Source organism: Chaetodon trifascialis, chromosome 6 (assembly GCF_039877785.1).
Source record: "Chaetodon trifascialis isolate fChaTrf1 chromosome 6, fChaTrf1.hap1, whole genome shotgun sequence".
Classification (NCBI taxonomy): Eukaryota; Metazoa; Chordata; class Actinopteri; order Chaetodontiformes; family Chaetodontidae; genus Chaetodon; species Chaetodon trifascialis.
In genome coordinates this window covers 26570697-26588739 of record NC_092061.1, presented here as the reverse complement: position 1 = coordinate 26588739, position 18043 = coordinate 26570697, and the positions used below count along the sequence as shown (strand labels likewise).

At 42.2% G+C, this 18043-nt stretch overlaps 2 protein-coding genes across 2 annotated transcripts; one reads left to right on the top strand and one right to left on the bottom strand.

The window, feature by feature from the left end:
* Positions 1 to 876: 876 nt before the first annotated feature.
* Positions 877 to 9223, top strand: ankrd34bb (ankyrin repeat domain 34Bb). The gene is made up of 3 exons (XM_070965176.1): positions 877 to 995; positions 5864 to 6156; positions 6272 to 9223. Exons 2-3 carry the CDS (start codon positions 5954 to 5956, stop codon positions 7767 to 7769), a joined length of 1701 nt encoding a protein of 566 aa, XP_070821277.1. The 5' UTR covers positions 877 to 995; positions 5864 to 5953; the 3' UTR covers positions 7770 to 9223.
* A 1486-nt stretch (positions 9224 to 10709) lies between these two features.
* fam151b (family with sequence similarity 151 member B) lies at positions 10710 to 16493 on the bottom strand. Its single transcript, XM_070964511.1, has 6 exons — positions 16351 to 16493; positions 16052 to 16177; positions 14626 to 14785; positions 14333 to 14550; positions 12344 to 12479; positions 10710 to 11522 (listed from the first exon to the last, which is right to left on the bottom strand). The coding sequence occupies exons 1-6, from the start codon at positions 16442 to 16444 to the stop codon at positions 11369 to 11371; spliced, it is 888 nt and encodes a 295-aa protein (XP_070820612.1). The 5' UTR covers positions 16445 to 16493; the 3' UTR covers positions 10710 to 11368.
* Between the last annotated feature and the right edge of the window lie 1550 nt (positions 16494 to 18043).

Here is an 18043-nt window from a genome sequence, read left to right as displayed (position 1 = left end):
AAGGTGCATTCAAATAGCAACTGGATGCTTTTGAAAAGCTGACGGGACAACTCCATGGTTGGCTACCCCACAGGCTGCTGCTGCTATCCACCTACCGCAATCTCATCACGCAGCTAAATAGAGCAGGTTGTACAAATAGAGGAACTGCTTAGCAATATAACACAATTAAGTTTTGAATTTGAGCATTATAAACAGCCTTCGCTGTCAGAAAGCACCTTTAGATGACTAATGTGAACAACACATTGTACACATTAGTTAGTCTGAGTCATACTGGGGGCTTAACTGTGAAAAGCCCTGTAATGTATCACTTTAAAAGCCCTTCTCTGTAGAAGCACAGCAAACAGGAAATCACAGCCTGGAATAGATGTATGAGAAAGAGGGAAAGAACAGTGAATTCGAGCACTTCATCATGCTGGCTCTTATAACACAGACAGACATCATTGGTTGAAGGACATCCAGGTTGGATATGCCTTTTAAAAAACTACTGCTATATGACGAGACTTAAAAGCTAAGCTGGGAAAATCTAAATCCTTCCCAGTCAGCCATAGATTCAGCTGACTAATTTTCTTAGCCTTTCTCCGTCATTGACTTCTGAATATGGTAATATGTCCATGAAGTCAGTGAAGCTCTCTCTTACATCTGTCTCCAGCCTTGAACTTTCTGCTGACGTTGACGCCACTATTGTCATTCCACACATCAACAGTCTGAATATGAGTCTTACCTGCGCAAATACTTTACCAAAGACCACTGTCTGCACTGTGGCTGCTCACAATAGGATGTGCTGTCATTGGCTGCGTGCTTCCTGCTCCTCAGCTGCCATAGGCTAGCCTTTCATTCTCATCTGACATATATTAGTCTTCACTCCCTCCTCTCATCAGTCACTCCCCTGCATGGATGTCTGCTCTCCCTGCTGGTTTCTCCTCAGCCTGCACACTGACTGACCTATCAACTGGAGGGACCTGCCGTTTTCACAGCAAAGAATGTGACACATTCAGGTAAGTTTGTGCACATGACAACAATAACTTGTAGTGTAGAAATTAAGACTCATTTCTATTCTACAAGTTACAGTTGTGCTTTTAAAAACATCTGGGACAGTTTGTTGCTGCAGTGTATGTGCCCTAATATTCCTTGATATGGTCTGGTAAGAATAGCTATTTAAAGTTATAACAGTACAAATATTAATATCTAAAGAAATCTAGATATATTATGTGTTATTTGTTACAATTTATCGTCTCTAACGATCCAGAGACATATGAAATGATCTGCTTTATCTAACAGCCACAGGTGGACAGAATTTAGAATATTTACTGGAAGACAGGCAGCAGAAGATTAGGGTGAAATCTGTCCTTGCATGGTTATTTCTGTGCTGTTCACAGCAACATTTTTGATTCCTTTCAAGTCACATTTTGAACTCTGCTTCTGTGACAGCACATTCCAGTGCTACCTGTGACGAAATGGGTTTGTTATGTTAGCACTGCATATGGCCTTCCTTCACAGTCATAAATGTGTGTATAAACACATAAAGCACCAGTTGTTTTGAAAGTGATCATAATGAAAGAATCTTTACTTAGCAGCATGGAATGGAGAAAAATACCTGGTCTTGACATGTGGAATGATAAAATGTTTAGGAATGACATTTTCTCTGCTGCCTCTCTCATTAGCTATTCTGTCTGTGTTGGTGCTGGTTGAAGGCCAGGCCTGACCTCTCAAAGAAGCACAGATGGGGGTTTGAATGTCACCCTGCTGAAAAGGCTGCTAACAGAGGTTTAAATGTCCTGCTGCGTATGGTCTTCCCATATGAACCCTGACAGCATCGTACAAATGATTTCAAAAATACTCCACTGATTTGGTGTTGCACATCCATAAATTTAGGGGGTTCACAAGATACTGATTAAAAGAGGCAAAATCTGCAGCAGCAGCAGAGGCTGAGATATTTTTAGCTGCAGGTATGGATTATACTTCAAAAATGTTTGGTTCCTACATTGCCCATAATACAATCAATAGCATTTTTATGTTAGACTCTCCTTGCCCAGTAAAAATACCATCGTCTTTAAAACTCCAAGCACACCCTTTGTACAGCAGGCCTTCTGATATAAATAAGTATTCTCTAAGCTCCAGTGGCAGAAAGTAATGAAGTACTTACATGCTACTGCATTAATAGGCCTAATAATGATAACCCAATAACATGAGCTCTGCATGTACTGTGTATCAAAAAGCCATTCTACATAATTTTCACTTTTGTTCCGGTGATACTTTAAAGTTGCTTCTTCTAGCTTCAGCTCAAGTCATTGCCTGCTTCACAGCGTACTGCCTACGCATTAAGCTACATTACAACACAATATGTGCAGAGACATCGCAGGCTACGTGTTAGACCCTAACCAACCACAGCATGCCATCTCTCAGGACTTGCATGACAGCATAGACAATAAATGTTTCTGTATGTTGTCAGAGTTTTGTGAATGAGACTTAAAGTGGAACATAGTCAGTGGGTTAGAAAGAGTGTGTGTATGCATGAGCAACGTGCATATGTGTGGAGAGGGTGACGCCACAGCCACAGTTATAATAACTGAATAATTTGTTATAATGCTCCTGGCCTGAGGGTGATAGATAGCTGCAGGTCAACTGAAATAAAATAAAACATAATTCATCTTTCTACTCTCCCTGTTTAATGTTGAGAGCTCTGTGCTCCCAATGGTCAACATCATGAAAGATGACGTCAAACTGAGAGAGGGCAAAAAAATTTGGACAGGTCGGTCTTTTTGTTTGGATGTCCTGATGGTGCATTAGTTATTGTTCATGGTGACACTCGTACAGGATAATCATCTTCATCATTGGGCAGATATTGTGTATTCTGATCTTGGCATGAAATCCAAAGGCCTGTGATGTACGCAGACTTAGGATGTGACAGATGTGAAGGCACTGGATGTGATCTGTTTGGATAAATAAGTTGGTCTCTTGGAAGGCTAGGCAACAGTCAAATCATGAATTGAAGAACAGGTACAGGTTGCCACAGTATGTGTACTGAAAATATATCTGAAAATATATTACACTTCACTTCTTTCTATAATTTGTCCTCAGCTGTATTTATGTACATGCTTTACACCCTACTGACACCCACACACACCCACCCACCCACACACACACACACACACACACACACACGGTTAAAATAAGTTATTGGTCACAGTCTTGCAGACTCGGCTGATAGAAACACAAGGCCACACACACAATAGGCTGCAGAAGTGAATACAGGCAGTCCAGGTGAGGATGACGAACACACTGTGTTCTTATGTCTGAGCTGGAAGGAGGAAGGAGCATCGCTTCCATTGCTTCACGTCTTCTCTATATAAAGCAGTTGATGGGATATTTGGGTTTTTAACTATTGTCAGTGTGTAATCTTGTCCACTGTAGAGCATAGTTCCAGTAGCATCAATATACGAGTGAATATTCCAAGTACTGCGCAAATGCAGATGTGTGTGTGTGTGTGTGTGTGTGCATCATCATCATCTGAAGTCTGACAATCACTGTGAGAATTCAAGGCAACATACAGCTGGCTTCCTACAGAGATATCAAGAGTTCAGACAGCTGCTGCTTCACAAACACTGCAAAATTATGTAACATTCACATGGAAATATCATGTCAACATACGCCAAATGCAGAAGTGTAATTGTAAAGGTGAACAGCAGCCATAGGTGGACTCTCACCACAACACGGAAGGTCACATCATACATATTGCTTTCAAGGACCACTTGTGCTTTTGTGTGTGTTTTTGTGTTGTTAACTCTAACAAAAATTGTATATTTTATATCACTACTGACAATTTTTCAAAGCATATCATTGTTTTTCAGATTTTTCCAAATGCACTTCTCCTTCCTCCCAGGCAGCCACTGGTTTGCATTTATTTCAGCGTGCTAGGAACTTAGAGACATTAACAATAGATCTATGTCTTGAGTGCATTACAGTCACCTACTTTGGTAATCAAATGTTGTTGCTATGGATACAATCCATCTATTTTCTTAACAGCTTACCCTGTTCAGGGTCAATAGTGGGCTGTGTTCTATCCTGGTACAGTATACACTTAATGAGAGGAGAGATAGGCCTAAACCTTGGACAGGTCGCCATGGCCCACAGGACAAGCCATAGACCAGCAAACATTCACGTTTACAATAATGGGCAAGTCAGAGTCAGAAAGTGATCGCATGTATTGACTCCTAACAAGTTTCACTAACAGTCCTATTTTACAGCTCTACTTAGCTCTTTTCCTCTATGGGAACCTGTCATGTGGAGCTTCTCATAATGTGAATGTGTAATAACTTGTTTGGTATGGGCTCTAGTTTCCGCCTACTGAGTTTTACAAACCAGAATGTTTAAAGGCAGCAGTGCCTCAGACAGCAAGACAAATGCTGTAATTATTATGTGCTGTGTAGGTGAGTATAGTTCAGTTGTATGACAAAGGAAGAAGTGGTGCTGATATTTATTTTCTTTCACATTTCCACATAATGAATGATGCTTAGATGTGAGGAAATGAAGCAAACATGTTACAGTGAAATCAAACAGGTTTGTTGATAAAAACGTGTGACCATGCAGCTGGATTTTTTCCTCACAATTTTATATCATATTCCTTAAGTAGCCTGGAGAAATCATACACTCCATGGTGGAAATAATTAGATAAAAAAATCAAAAACAAAACATGGGCTGCACGGTGGCGCAGCAGGTAGTGCACGTGCCTCACAGCAACAAGGTTGCCAGTTTGATTCCCGGGTCGGGCCTTTCTGTCTGCAGTTTGCATGTTCTTCCCGTGCATGCGTGGGTTTTCTCCGGGCACTCCGGCTTCCTCCCACAGACCAAAAACAAGCTCATTAGGTTAATTGGTGACTGTAAAATTGCCCCTAGGTGTGAGTGTGAGTGTGAGTGTGAATGGTCGTGTGTTTGTGCCCTGCAATCGACTGGCGACCGGTTCAGGTTGTACCCCGCCTCTCGCCTGTTGATGGCTGGGATAGGTTCCAGCACCCCCCGCAACCCCGAAAGGGATACGCGGTATAGAAGATGGATGGATGGAAAACAAAACATCTCAAAAACCATACTAAAATAGATTTACAACTGCAGACCCATCATGACAACAAACCATCCACACAAACCCCAGGAGACTGGGAGTTTGTGTTCCATGAGAAACCAAAAGTGAATAATCTTTTCCTTTTCCAAACCAAGTTGTTTTGGTGCCTAAACCTACCATCTCCTGTGCAGTGCCCAAATTTAGGTTCAAGAACATGTACAGCTGAAACAAAAGCAGAACCTGTGACAATGGGTACATCTCATGTCATTAAGTTCCTATAGTGGAAAAGGCCGTTTGATGTGGGGTGTTGCAGTCATTCTTTTGCACAGAACTACATTGCATTGTCTGATAGAATTGCACAACTTAGGTCAATTATGTTCCCCCAAGGTTATGTGTATATGAATGTGCTATGATATGCTACATACAGTACATGTTATGCACACACACACACACACACACACACACACACACACACACACACACACACACACACACACACACACACACACACACACACAGTATGACAATCTAAGTGGACAAAATATAGTGCTGCAGTATATACTGACTGTATGTATAGTAAGTATACGTGAGAATCTCAGAGTGCAAATGTATGTAAACTACATGCAGAGATGACTGGGGATGGGTTTGGATCCTTTTTCAGGTCTGGAATCAGAAAGGAAAAAAGTAGTGGGGTCTGCAATTTATCTGGAGTTCTTGTGTAGTTTGAGGACCCACAGTTTAAAGCCACCAAGCGCTGCCCACCTGATGTGCTACATCTGAGAATTCAATGTTACTCTTTATCTATTGCAGGCACTGGGCTGTGTGTATCTTTGGACAAACAAGTGACAATCATCCATCAAAGACACTGAAGGTGGATTATAGGCAGCCAAGATCATTACAATGGATGAGTCAACAGAGGTTCGAACAGATGGCAATTCTCTGCTGAAGGCAGTCTATTTGTGCCGCCTGCGTCTGACTCGGCTTCTCCTGGAGGGAGGGGCCTACATAAATGAGAGTAATGAACATGGCGAAACACCCCTTATGGTGGCCTGCAAGACGCGCCATACAGATTCACAGAGTGTACCAAAGCACAAGATGGTTCGGTATGTCCTTTCAGGATACAGGCTCTTGCTACTTGAAAGTGTGTCATGGTTGAGGATTATTTGCTTTCACTTCAGGGGTTTCCTAGTGTAATAAATGTGATCTGTCTCCCAATAGGTATCTTCTGGAAAATGGTGCTGATCCAAACATCCAAGACAAGACAGGCAAAACAGCACTGATGCATGCATGCCTTGAACAAGCTGGAGCTGAAATTCTCTCACTCTTGCTGAGCAGCGGAGCTGATCCAACTTTGGAGGATCATGCAGACTTATCAGCACTGATTTACGCTGTCAATTCAGGCAACAGGGACATCCTCCGGGTCCTCCTGGATGCCTGTAAAGCAAAGGGCAAGGAGGTTATCATCATCACCACCAACAAACTGCCATCTGGCCATCAGATGACAAAACAGTATCTCAATGTCCCTCCACCTCCTGACCTTGAGGAACGTCTGCATTTCACCCCAACATCTTGTTGCATGTCTCCATACGAGGTCCAACTACGAACTCCTCCACAGGGCTCCTCAGCAAGTGCTTCCCCCCAACCTGGTAGCCCCCTTCTTGGCCCCAGGGATCCCCAGTGTTTAGGGTCAGGACCTGGCCTAGTCACATCTCGACCAGGTTCACCAATCCAACATCCTAGTCCTTTACGTGTTCCTGGTGTGGATAAGCGAATTAATCTCCAGAAGCTACACTCTGAGCAGTGGTCAAAAAGTCCTTCCCTGCTGCTCCAGCAAAGCCAGGCCTCCTCTCTGACAGAAGAGCCACTGCAAATTACACCTGAGGAGGAGTTGTCCTTCAAAGTCAATAGCCTTGCCTTCCATGGAAGACCTCCAGCTGTTTCACGCCACTACAGCATTGATGTCAAAGACACAACAGGGCTTCTGAAAGCACTAGAGAACATGCCCGGAAATGAGAATAGGGGAGGAGGTGGAAGACGAGGCTTTGGTAGAAAGATGTCATATGACAGCACTGCAAGTTCAATGCATTCTGCTTCACACCCAAACTTGCATCAAGACAGTCTCCCCTTTCCCCATGATTCATGTACTTTGGATGAAGATTCCACTGACGGTCTCAGGCAATTGAATGTTTCCAGTCTGCAAAATGTGGTCCGTCGCCGGAACATTGGTATTGACCACTACAGTTCTGACTCTCAGTTACCACAATTTGGCAGTCGAGACAATAGCTCCAAGAATGGTGGCGGAGCTGGAACAGGACCAGAAAAACACAAGCTGGTCAATAGCAGATCCTCCACTCTGTCAGGATCCAGGGAGTCCTTGGAGAGCTCCATCCAGAGACGAGGAGCTGCTGGGCTGGAGCGAAGAGGTTCAGGGGCCCTTCTTCTGGATCACATTGCCCACACTCGCCCTGGATACCTGCCTCCACTTAATCCCCATGCTCCTATACCAGATATTGGGGTCAGCTCTAGCTCCTCCTACCCTTTGAGTGGAAGTAGCAAGACATTGAATGGTGTTCTTACAGGTTCAAAGCCTATTCTACCCTGTGCACCTATTTTCTTGAGGGATCTGAAGGCCAAGAAAATGCTGTGGAGACGCCACTCAATGCAGAGTGAGCAGATAAATCAGCTGGTCAACTTCAAGGACACGTTTGGCCACTAGAAAAAAAAAAAATTGCATGTATCAGAGGAAAATGCATGTGCTCTTACCAGTATCATTCATTGAAGTGCTGTATCTATGATACCATCACTGATGCCAGCTCATGTGCACTTTTAAGAATATGTGCAGTTTAGCAGGTACAGGGTTTCACAAAAAAATTTTAACACAAGGTCCAGCATCTTGGCTCCTTCCTTCACAGATGGAGTTGCTTAGTTGTCATGAGTTGGTTTTGTTTTAATCACGTGGCCTTGGTACTATGGTCACATGATGACAGATGGTCGTACAGTCTATAGGGAAGAGATGGTTAACATGTTTGGGTTTTTTTTTTGCCAGATGTTCTCCAGCATTGGATGTGCATGTCCCTCCTGTTCTTTCTCCTGTTGCCCACCAACTCATGGTTGATGATCCCTCTGAAGCTGATACTATGAGCGGTTTTGGTCTGGTCTACACAGACAGCTGATGTTTCTGTTTCTTTGAGTACATTAAGTCTGTTGTCCAGGGTTGTTACTGGCAGCATTTTTTCTAGTGTTCAATTGGGGCACGATTGTCATCATCCATTCACTGTTGGCTCTAAGTGCCCCTTGGACATATTGCCCCACCCTCTCTCTGCCCTCCTCTTCATTAATGGGATATAGTGCTCTGTGTAGGAGAGTCCTTGCAACTGATGTTTTATGTTGTCAGTGTGGGTTGAAGTTAAAATGAAGATATTGGTCTGTCTGTTCTGTATACTGTGGTCCTATCAGCCTTAACAGTCCCCTATACTGTATGGCCACCTCCACAGCCACTCATGTTATGCTGAATATCAGGATTTCATGCCATGATTCAGATTTAATTCAACAGCATTTCTGTGAGCCAGAGGCTAGAGACTAGCTGTGACATTACAGAAAGCTTAATCTTTGTCAGTGACCTTGGATCAAAGATGTACAGTGCAACGTGAAATACAGCTTAAGAAACTTCCACTTCCAATGTGCTGGTTTAAAAACATTTTTTAGTAGAAAAAAGTAATTTGTGTGAATTATACTTTGGGCATTTTTGCAGCATTTTAACAGTGACATTGTATTTACTAAATCTACCTAAATATAGTTTTCTGAATTATTCATTATTCCAGATCAGTATGATCACTTATTAACCATGCATTCTTTACAACGGCGTAGGTGATACATCCATAATCTAAATTTTGAAAATGGAGTGCACTGCATATCCCTGTTTGATTAAAAGGATACTTATAAATATGCAGTAAGTTGCAGACTGAGAAAAAATAGCCTTCCCTTTTAGAAAAACATTTGTCTAAATTGCCAATCAGTAAATCTGCATACTTGAAAACGTAAACATTCTCAGATACTCTTTTTACCACATACTGAGTTGCCAGTGGCAACACTCCAGTGGTACACTCAACATTCAGTGTTCTTCATTGTATTATATTGCACTGTCTGTCTTTTTTCAATAAACCTTATACCAAATATTTGTGTGACTTTGTATCAAGACGTGTTACTCACAGTTAGATGTGTAGAAAGGCCGACAGTGAAAACATGCTTCCTTAGCATTCTTCTTTGAGAGAATAATAAGGAAATGTGCTCAACAGTGGTGATCACTAGAGAGCTCTCACAGTCACAGCAAATTAAAAGTAATGAAGTTTGTCCCAGCTATCTGATATTAACCTTATCACACTGTAACAGAAGGTTATGTCAAATTTCTGTTCACCTTTGAGATCCATCAGCCTCCAGACAAATCAGAGGATGAAAACTTGCTACATCAGCTCCACTAAACTGTATCAGAATTTCTTTTAATTAATTTTTATGATCTTATTTAAACAATTCCCATTCAGTGTGCATAAAAGGCAGGAGAGCACAAATTCAGTATCAACTGGTGCTGAAACACACACACACACACACACACACACACACACACACACACACACACACACACACACACGTTTTTTTTTTTAATGATCACTTTACACAGCTGTGGAATGTAACATTGTAAAGTACATTTACTCAATTACTGAACATCAGCACAGGTATGTCCTCCTTCCTCTCACAGCTATATGCTTCTTTATACTTCAACATTTAAACTTCACCACACGTCTGAGTGAAAGGTTTTTACTCAATTACATTTATTCCACAGCTTTAGTTACTTTGCATTTTTAGATTATGCAGACAAAGATCAACTTGATATCAACTTAGAATGTGGTGTATTGTTATATATTAATCTACCAAAATGTCTAAAATAATTCCAATGATATGATACTATAACATATAATAATAAAATACACAAGGGGGGCATTTTCCTGCATAATGAGCACTTTTACGTTTGATACTTTAAAGGTGCTGTATATAAGAACTGGCCACCTGTCAAATTCATAGTCCAAACAAATGAGTGATGAGCAAAGCAGTCGTGCTCAGTGTACTGAATCATATGAATAAGTTGATTAAAAAGATTTGTTCACAGAATCGTCCAGTATTTGACTGGAGCCCCGACTGAACTGAAACATCGGTGAACATTCAGTTTAGCTTGCTGACTAGTGAACTGTGGATGGTCACTCATGAAGGATAAGCCAGTGAGCTGAGAATTAAGCTCGATAAAGATACCAACTCAGTGACCGTGTAGCACTCAGGGCTCACGTTCATTGAACATTGAACATGCACCACTGTCTCAGTCAGCTGCAAGTGAACGTGCAGAGACACACTCACTGAGTATTCATTCATTCTTTTGAATGAAACATTTGTGATTGACAAAACACTAAAACAAATACAGAGTACCATATCACCAGAGTAACCACTCACTGCTGCTCACTGCACTCTTTGCTGTAGCTATAGTATCAATGGCTGTAGCTAGTACCTACCGTACTGTGCAGCTGGTGGTCCTATTGGCTGAATATAGTCTGCCCGCATTCTGGGGTGATTTACAGCAGCTTTGTTCAGGACTCTGACTCTTATTTATTTTAATTATACTCTTTTATTATCATGGCTGGCAAACAGATCAGCATATGGAACACAGTCTCCTCAGCTATTAAGCACATAGCACACTATAGTCTCTCCTTTCATCCGTATACAGTCCCCATCATTATACAGTCATCATCCTGTTGGCCTAAATATAACCCTTCATCATATACTCATTAAGTCATATTCTGCAGATCTACACAAAGGGCCCCTCTGGTAATGTATGAACACAGTCTTAAGGAGGTTAAGGTGCAAAGGGAGTCTTACTGAAAGAAGAATGAGGATACCGAGGTACCAACAACAGTGTACACTGTCACACATACACATCACTGCTGCAGTGTGGTTACAGGTGCAACAGAGCCCATTTCTGACCATACTAACTCAGCCCTATCAGTGATGCCTGCTGTGGTCAGCGGTGAGACCAGAGAGGGCAGCAAAACGCTGCTTTTCATCCTGGTGTGAAGCTCCTCTTCAAGCCATGATGCCTAAGATTATCTTGCAACCTCCTGGGTGGTCCTGACCCCAGCTCAGAAACCCCTGCTGCAGCATTTTGTGTCATCGATGGTAGATGAGCTACAGGTAAAGTTTGGTAGAGACAAGGGGTCTGCTGTCGGAGGTAAGAAATCACAGCTAGCCCTCTCATTGTGTGTCTGCAGTGGACTCTCAGTTATTGTCATACAATGTCATACTGAGCTCTGTCCTCAGAGGGTCCGGCAGGTCATAGTAGACCCTACTGGAGTCAAACTCTTGTCTGTAGGGCAGTAAGTCCTCGAGTGTGAATGTGTCATTCTGGCCGGTCCACACTGTTAGAGTGTACCTGTGAACGACAAGGGAAAGCAGAAAAATTTAACCAACGGCTCAAAGGCATTAACATGTGTCAGTGCAAAAGCCAGAAAAGAATTATTCATTCAAGACGTGATCTGCTGTCTAGTTGTTGACTGGAGCAGTGATAGCTCCCAAAATTCAACAGAGGAAAAAAGACACCTTATTCTTCCAATCTTATTAAAGTGTAATGCTCTCTGTTGTGTCTTTTGCTTTGTTCAGAACTCATGTTCAATATCAGTCTAAGCTGGTTCTGAAAGACAGATCATTTCAGTATTTGTGTCAGAACCCACTAATGAATTCCCTGTGAAGCCTTCAGCTGATACAGAATGTGCCACGAGCTGTCAGTTCCCTTAGATGACACTAAAACCACAGTGAAAGTCAGCCTTACACGTGTAAACAAACCAGCATGTGTGGATGAATATGCAGGCTGGTTAGGTCAGCTGAGAAGCTGCGTCAGATGTAGATCCTATGCAGTCAGCCATACTGGCCATTCCAGGCCAGGCCAACTACTTTTTACTGCTGGTCAGACTGAGAGACAAGTGCTTGAAAACATTCATGTAAAATCCATGTTTATTTAGAAAGCTGAAGGTCGCTTGCACAGCTCATTCCAGAATACTCTGGTTTATGCATGTCCTCGTTTCCCTCTCTGCAACAGGGGTGGCGAGTGCAAAGTTCGCATGATGCATAGATAGGCCACACTGCTGGGGAGTACACCAGGCTGACTTATAGTATCATGACAGGATGGGCCATATATACCGGTCCAGCAGTGGAACCAAGACAGATGAATTAATAAGTGACTGTGCTGATAATGACCTGTCTGACTGCTGCAGCAGCCATGTGAGCTGGGAGAACGACTGGGCCAGGAGAGCTGCACGTACGGGGAAGGTGACTGGGTGTTTAAGGGTTCTACAAATCTCCTCCATCATGTGCACCATATCCCAGCTGTAACCTGAAAGACATTACAACAAAACAAATCAATACGCGAGCTTCCTTCTAACAGTATCAGCAGGCTTCACAAACCATTTATCTGAGAAGCTGTGGTTTAAAGAATAAGGCTGGTGTTACTCTATATTTTTCTTGTCAACAAATGTCATGTGCAGACCCAAACTAACGACGAACTGATCCTACCATCGAGTGTTGTGTGAATCACAGCCTAATATATCCTATTCCCCTGCGCCATAGAGCTCCTTTGTTGTTCAAAAACTATTGAAAACACGTCAGTGAGTCACACTGTTGCACTGTAGTAAGGAGCAGAGCACCCGGCATCAAGCATAGGGAGACTTGTAGGAATATTCTGCTCGGACATACGAAATTTACAATGTGTGACTGTGACAAATGATTTGGGTGCACCCGTGTGAGTGACTCTGGCTCTGACACCTGCTTTGGAAAAACACACAAATTCACCAAGCTCCCATGCAAACAAATGTGTTATCTCCCCCCTACCTCCTACCCACAGAGTTAAGTTAAGTTGATATCTGGCCAGATTCTAACTTGTCTGTCCACAGCAAAAGATCCTTTGTGAGGGAAGAACGTAGACTTTCATTCATTTCAATAATTTATGGTTATCAGGTTAATAAATCTGAATCGGGACAGCTGGTATTTGGACAAAGTCAATAGGCTACTGTTATTTCAATTTGCCAGATATATTTTATTTTGTCCTTTCTTATGTCATTTTCAAGTTGTAGCTATAGGTTGTGTGTTTCAGTGTAGTGAACATCAATTAGGCTGCAACTGTTTCTCTCCTCTCAGCCTACAGATTTTTGAGTTGTACTGAGTTGTAGTTCCTCAGAGTGTGGCCAATGGCCCAATGGTGCGTAGCCCCCAAAACGTGCATGATAGTGGTCCGTTTCAATAGCCTCCATTTAATTTAATACACTTCTCACCTACTGCAGTTTGCTGCCCAGCCCTAACAAGCAACTGCATGCGTGGTAACTGGTGGCACCTCTTGAGTGTCGCTGGAATTATGTTCTGTCATCGCTGCGAGTGCTATTAGCTAAAGTTTGTGGATTTGGTGGAAACTCTGCAGCTCAGTATGGAGGTGAGATGGAAAAGCCACCGTGGAAAGAACGCAGTATGGTTGAGGAGAAAAGGAGGTTCCAGGAAAAATGGATCAACTCTTCATCAGGGGACAGATAGTCATCTGTCTTCACGGCAAACAGGTGAATTTGTTGCTCAAGGCATTTAATGTTAAACACCATTATCAGATATTCAAAGTTTCCGGGTGGCCCTCAATCATATGCTGGCTCCCTAAATTGGCACTCAAAAGTTTGAGAAGGCCTACTGTTACTTCTGCACAAGCTGAATGCTCAGCCTAATGTGGGTTCAATAAGGGATTTGAATGGATTCAGATTTGATAAGCGGGGACAACACTGAAATCAGAATCAGTAAGTGGATCTGAAACTGGATTCAGATCAGATAATATTCAAACCCCAACCCCAACAACTGACAGCCTCTATGTCATTTGAAAAAGGATGCATTCATGAAGAATAAACATTAATTTACTGCTACTAAAGCAACCTTAATAACTCAACATAACACACTAAATCATTGAGAAACTCACCTGAGAAACGGCTCAAAGCTAAAAGAACCGGAATGTGTGCTCTGGGTAAATATCAAGAAATATCATGTGAATACCAGATATATCAAATGGACAGCTACTTCAGGACAAACGCTGTGGTCAACTCTGTTGGATGGTGAATCTGAATGAAACCGGTCTGAATACTCTGACTGAGGTGTTTACATGATATTTTTGCTGTGTGTTAGGACAGTGAAGGTCAGCAAGTGGTGCTAGAGTGTCTTCACCTGGGTTATCTGTCCCAGCCGTCCATCCTGTAGTCCACCCAAGAGACAGCACAGTGTGCGTGGGCAGAGTTCTCACAGCAGACAGGAAAGCCTGAGGCTCCAGAGGCGTGGCCTGTCCCCCAGGACCTGAGAGGATATCTGCGTTGACCCACACGGGACGGCTCGGCTCAGCCAGCACCTCCTCCAACAGAACCACGGATGGAGACACTGCTTCCAGGCTGCATGGACACACCACAGCGTGAGCGCCAAACACAATCACACATTACTTTGAAAGAATACAAGCAGGCTCTCACCTCTTGAAGTCTAATTTTATTCCCTTGTTTTGCGCCTTCACTCCTTCCAGCCACTCCTTCAGCGTAATGTCACTGTCTGTGTCAGGGGGGTGTGCCATGATTGGCTCTCTGGGGTCACGACCTCTCATGATTATGTCGGCCTCAATCATATGAGTGGCACCTGAGGGTGAAAGCTGCTGGTTAAAATGGTCAGAACAGAACTTGTCCTGCCGGTTCAGTTCACACTGAATTCCTGTTTCTTATGACTCAGCTCTACATTTCTTTGTTCTGGCCATTCAGTTTGGTCCAGTTAATGGATCTTGTTCTTTATTTTTTTGTGTCCACCCACTGCTGTGATGTGTGTTTATTCCACTAAATCCTCCCTTCATGAAGGTTCAAATGTTCGGGTTTTATTCAAACTGTTTTAGAGAGGTGGAGAATCAACATTATGCTTGTTTTCGAGCCTACTGAATGGTACTGCAGTATAATGAGAGGTGCTTATAATACTCTGTCCACCCCATTTTTATCAAAGAGCGCTTTAGCAAGGTGTATCCAGTATACCTTCATTGAGTGTTCGTGTGAGCTCTAATAAACCTCTACACTGACATTCCTTTCATCACAGACTTTCTTGGTCATTTGATGAGTTGTTTGGTGTATAAAATGTCAGAGTAACAAGAAACGTCCATCACAGTTTCCAGAACCTGAGGTGATGTGTGATGATGTCTTTTTTGTCTGAATAATAGTCAAAACCCGAAGATTTTAGATTCACAATGCTAAAAACAGACAAGCAGCAAATCTTCACACTGAAGGGCTTCAACAATTGATTGGTGGTTAATTCTCCACTGAGCGATTAATCAACTGACAGTTTAAGCTCGGGCATGCATGGAAATGCATGTCACACGAGCAGGCACAGGACTGCTGCAAGAGTGGGTGTTGGCACACACCAACATTCATCAGCAACGTTATACTTAGTGTAAGAACTCATATTGCTTTGTTACAATTGTCATTTTACCATAGAGCAGGATTTTGGAATGGATGGGGGTTTATAGATAGTATACGCACTATTATGGATGGCACAACTTCACAACTTGTTCTTAATGTCATAAAAACATGTCAAGAGGAGATGTAAAGAATATAACTGAACTTGAAGCAAAGACTTCCTTTGGTCCAAACTGAGGGAATTCTACACTAGAACTGACTTTTGAAACGCAGACAGTGACGTGATCAGTGCCCTGAAATGTCATTTTCACGTCAGCTGGACTGACGTCAGCAGAGGTGTCAGTCAGGTGGAAGCAGCAGCCTGACAGTCTTGTAAAGCTCTAATACTCCTGACAGGAGGATGTTTCTGTGAGCACTGAGCTCCTGGAGCCCTGACAGGCATGCGGACACACAGCTCTGATGCAGAACTGTGATGAAGAGCTCTGATGAAGATCTCGGTTTAGTTTACCTGTGAGAGCCTCTGTCAGCCTGGTCCTGCTGTTCACAGCGTGCGACCACCGGACTTCAGCGGCGTCCCTCTTCTTTATCTCAGCCTGTCTCATGAAATACTCCAGCGTCTGCTCGGACATCCTCTCTGAGAACACAAACAGCCTCACAGTCTGATCTGAGATCGGTTAATGGACATGGATAAAGACGAGTCTCATCAGACCGAGCAGGCGCTGTGATGCTGGCCGACTGCAGAGCTCTGCGTAACACGGAGCGGAGCTGAAAGTAGTCTACACACTTTAGATGTTTAAGCTGTTTTACCTTTTAAATTCCAAACGAAGTAAAATGTCAAACATCCGATTAAGAGTAAAAGTAAAGCAGCACTGCGTAAGTTGAGCAAAGGACATCTCTTCATGGCCCAGGTTTACGAGCTAAAATGAGTTCTTCTTCTTTTTGTTAATAGCAGATGGCAACTAGCGTTTACGGCGCATTACCGCCACCTGCTGTGCTGGAGTGGTGGCCTGAGCCAGTTCCTTTAGGAAATAGAGAAAGCAAAACTAAGTTCTCTGCATTAACCCAGTTTCTTTTAAAAACTCGAACAAGGCTTTTTGATTTTGGTTGGTTTGACATCCTACCTCACTGGAAAATTAACTCGTTATAACGTTAAAACGGTGGAATATTATGTCGTTATCACGATAAAATGGTGGAATATTATGTCGTTATCACGGTAAAACGGTGGAATATTATGTCGTTATAACGATAAAACGGTGGAATATATGTCGTTATCACATTAAAACGGTGGAATATTATGTCATTATAACGATAAAACGGTGGAATATTATCTCGTTATCACGGTAAAATGGAGCGAAAAAATTATGTTGATCCATGGCCTTTTAGGGCTTCCGTACTTCTAAGTGTACTTTTTCAATATTTCTTGGGACTAAATTGGCCCATTTTTAGTTTATAAAAAGTATAAGTTAAGTTTAATAGAAGTAAACTTTGAGTATACAATTACTTTACTTTTAAGTTTTATTTTGTACTGCAAGTAAACTTACAGGTATATTCTTAGTTCATGAAAGTATAGGTATAGGTATACTGCTAGTTCACTACTTAACTACATTCAGCCAATTTTTTTTGGGGGGGGGGGATTTTTGATTTGGTCTTTATTGTGACAGAAACAGCTGAAGAATTGACAGGATAGAGGGCAGTTAGAGGGGACAACACGCAGCAAAGGAGCTTCGGGTGGGAGTTGAACCTACGGCCACCGCAGTGGACTGGCAGCCTCAGTATGTGGGGCGCATACCTTACCTACTGAGCTATAGAGACACTCCACCAACCTGCTTTTCAGTCTATGAAAGGACACTTTTAAGTACACTTCAGGTCTAAACTTAGTCAAATTTCAGTAAGCTACTAGTTTAATAGTTTTTATACTGCAAGCGTACTTTAAAGTTTAAATAATGAAGTTAGTGAAGTTAATATCATACTATCATACTAAGTTTACTATTTCTAGATTATTTTCACACTTTAAAATATACTACTAGATTACTATTTAGGTATACTTAATATGTAATGACTCATAATAGCAGCCTGTATGTATCAAGTCTGTCACAATACTGAGACCTTGGAAGAAATGTCAATGTTTTTCTCAAATAAAATCAGACAAATGTTTATCTGTTTCTGTGTGGGTTAATAACACTTCATAAAAGATGAAGTTCAGTTCCACCCATGTACTATTCACTCTAAGCTATTCCACCCCGAAGCTGACTTGTTACTGCAAATGTACTTGTGGAATATGTAAGTTCATGAGATAGTATGTAAAACATACTGCAGTGTACTTCAAAGAAGCCAGTATGTATGGGAAGTATATCTCCATCAAAAGTTCAAGTACAAGTATAAGCCAAATATACTTTCCTGTGTACTTTTCAGTATAAGCCAAGTATACTTAAGTATAACTTTGTTAAGTATATCTCTGATAAGCACATCAAAAGTAAACTGAAAGTATCCTCTCTTATTT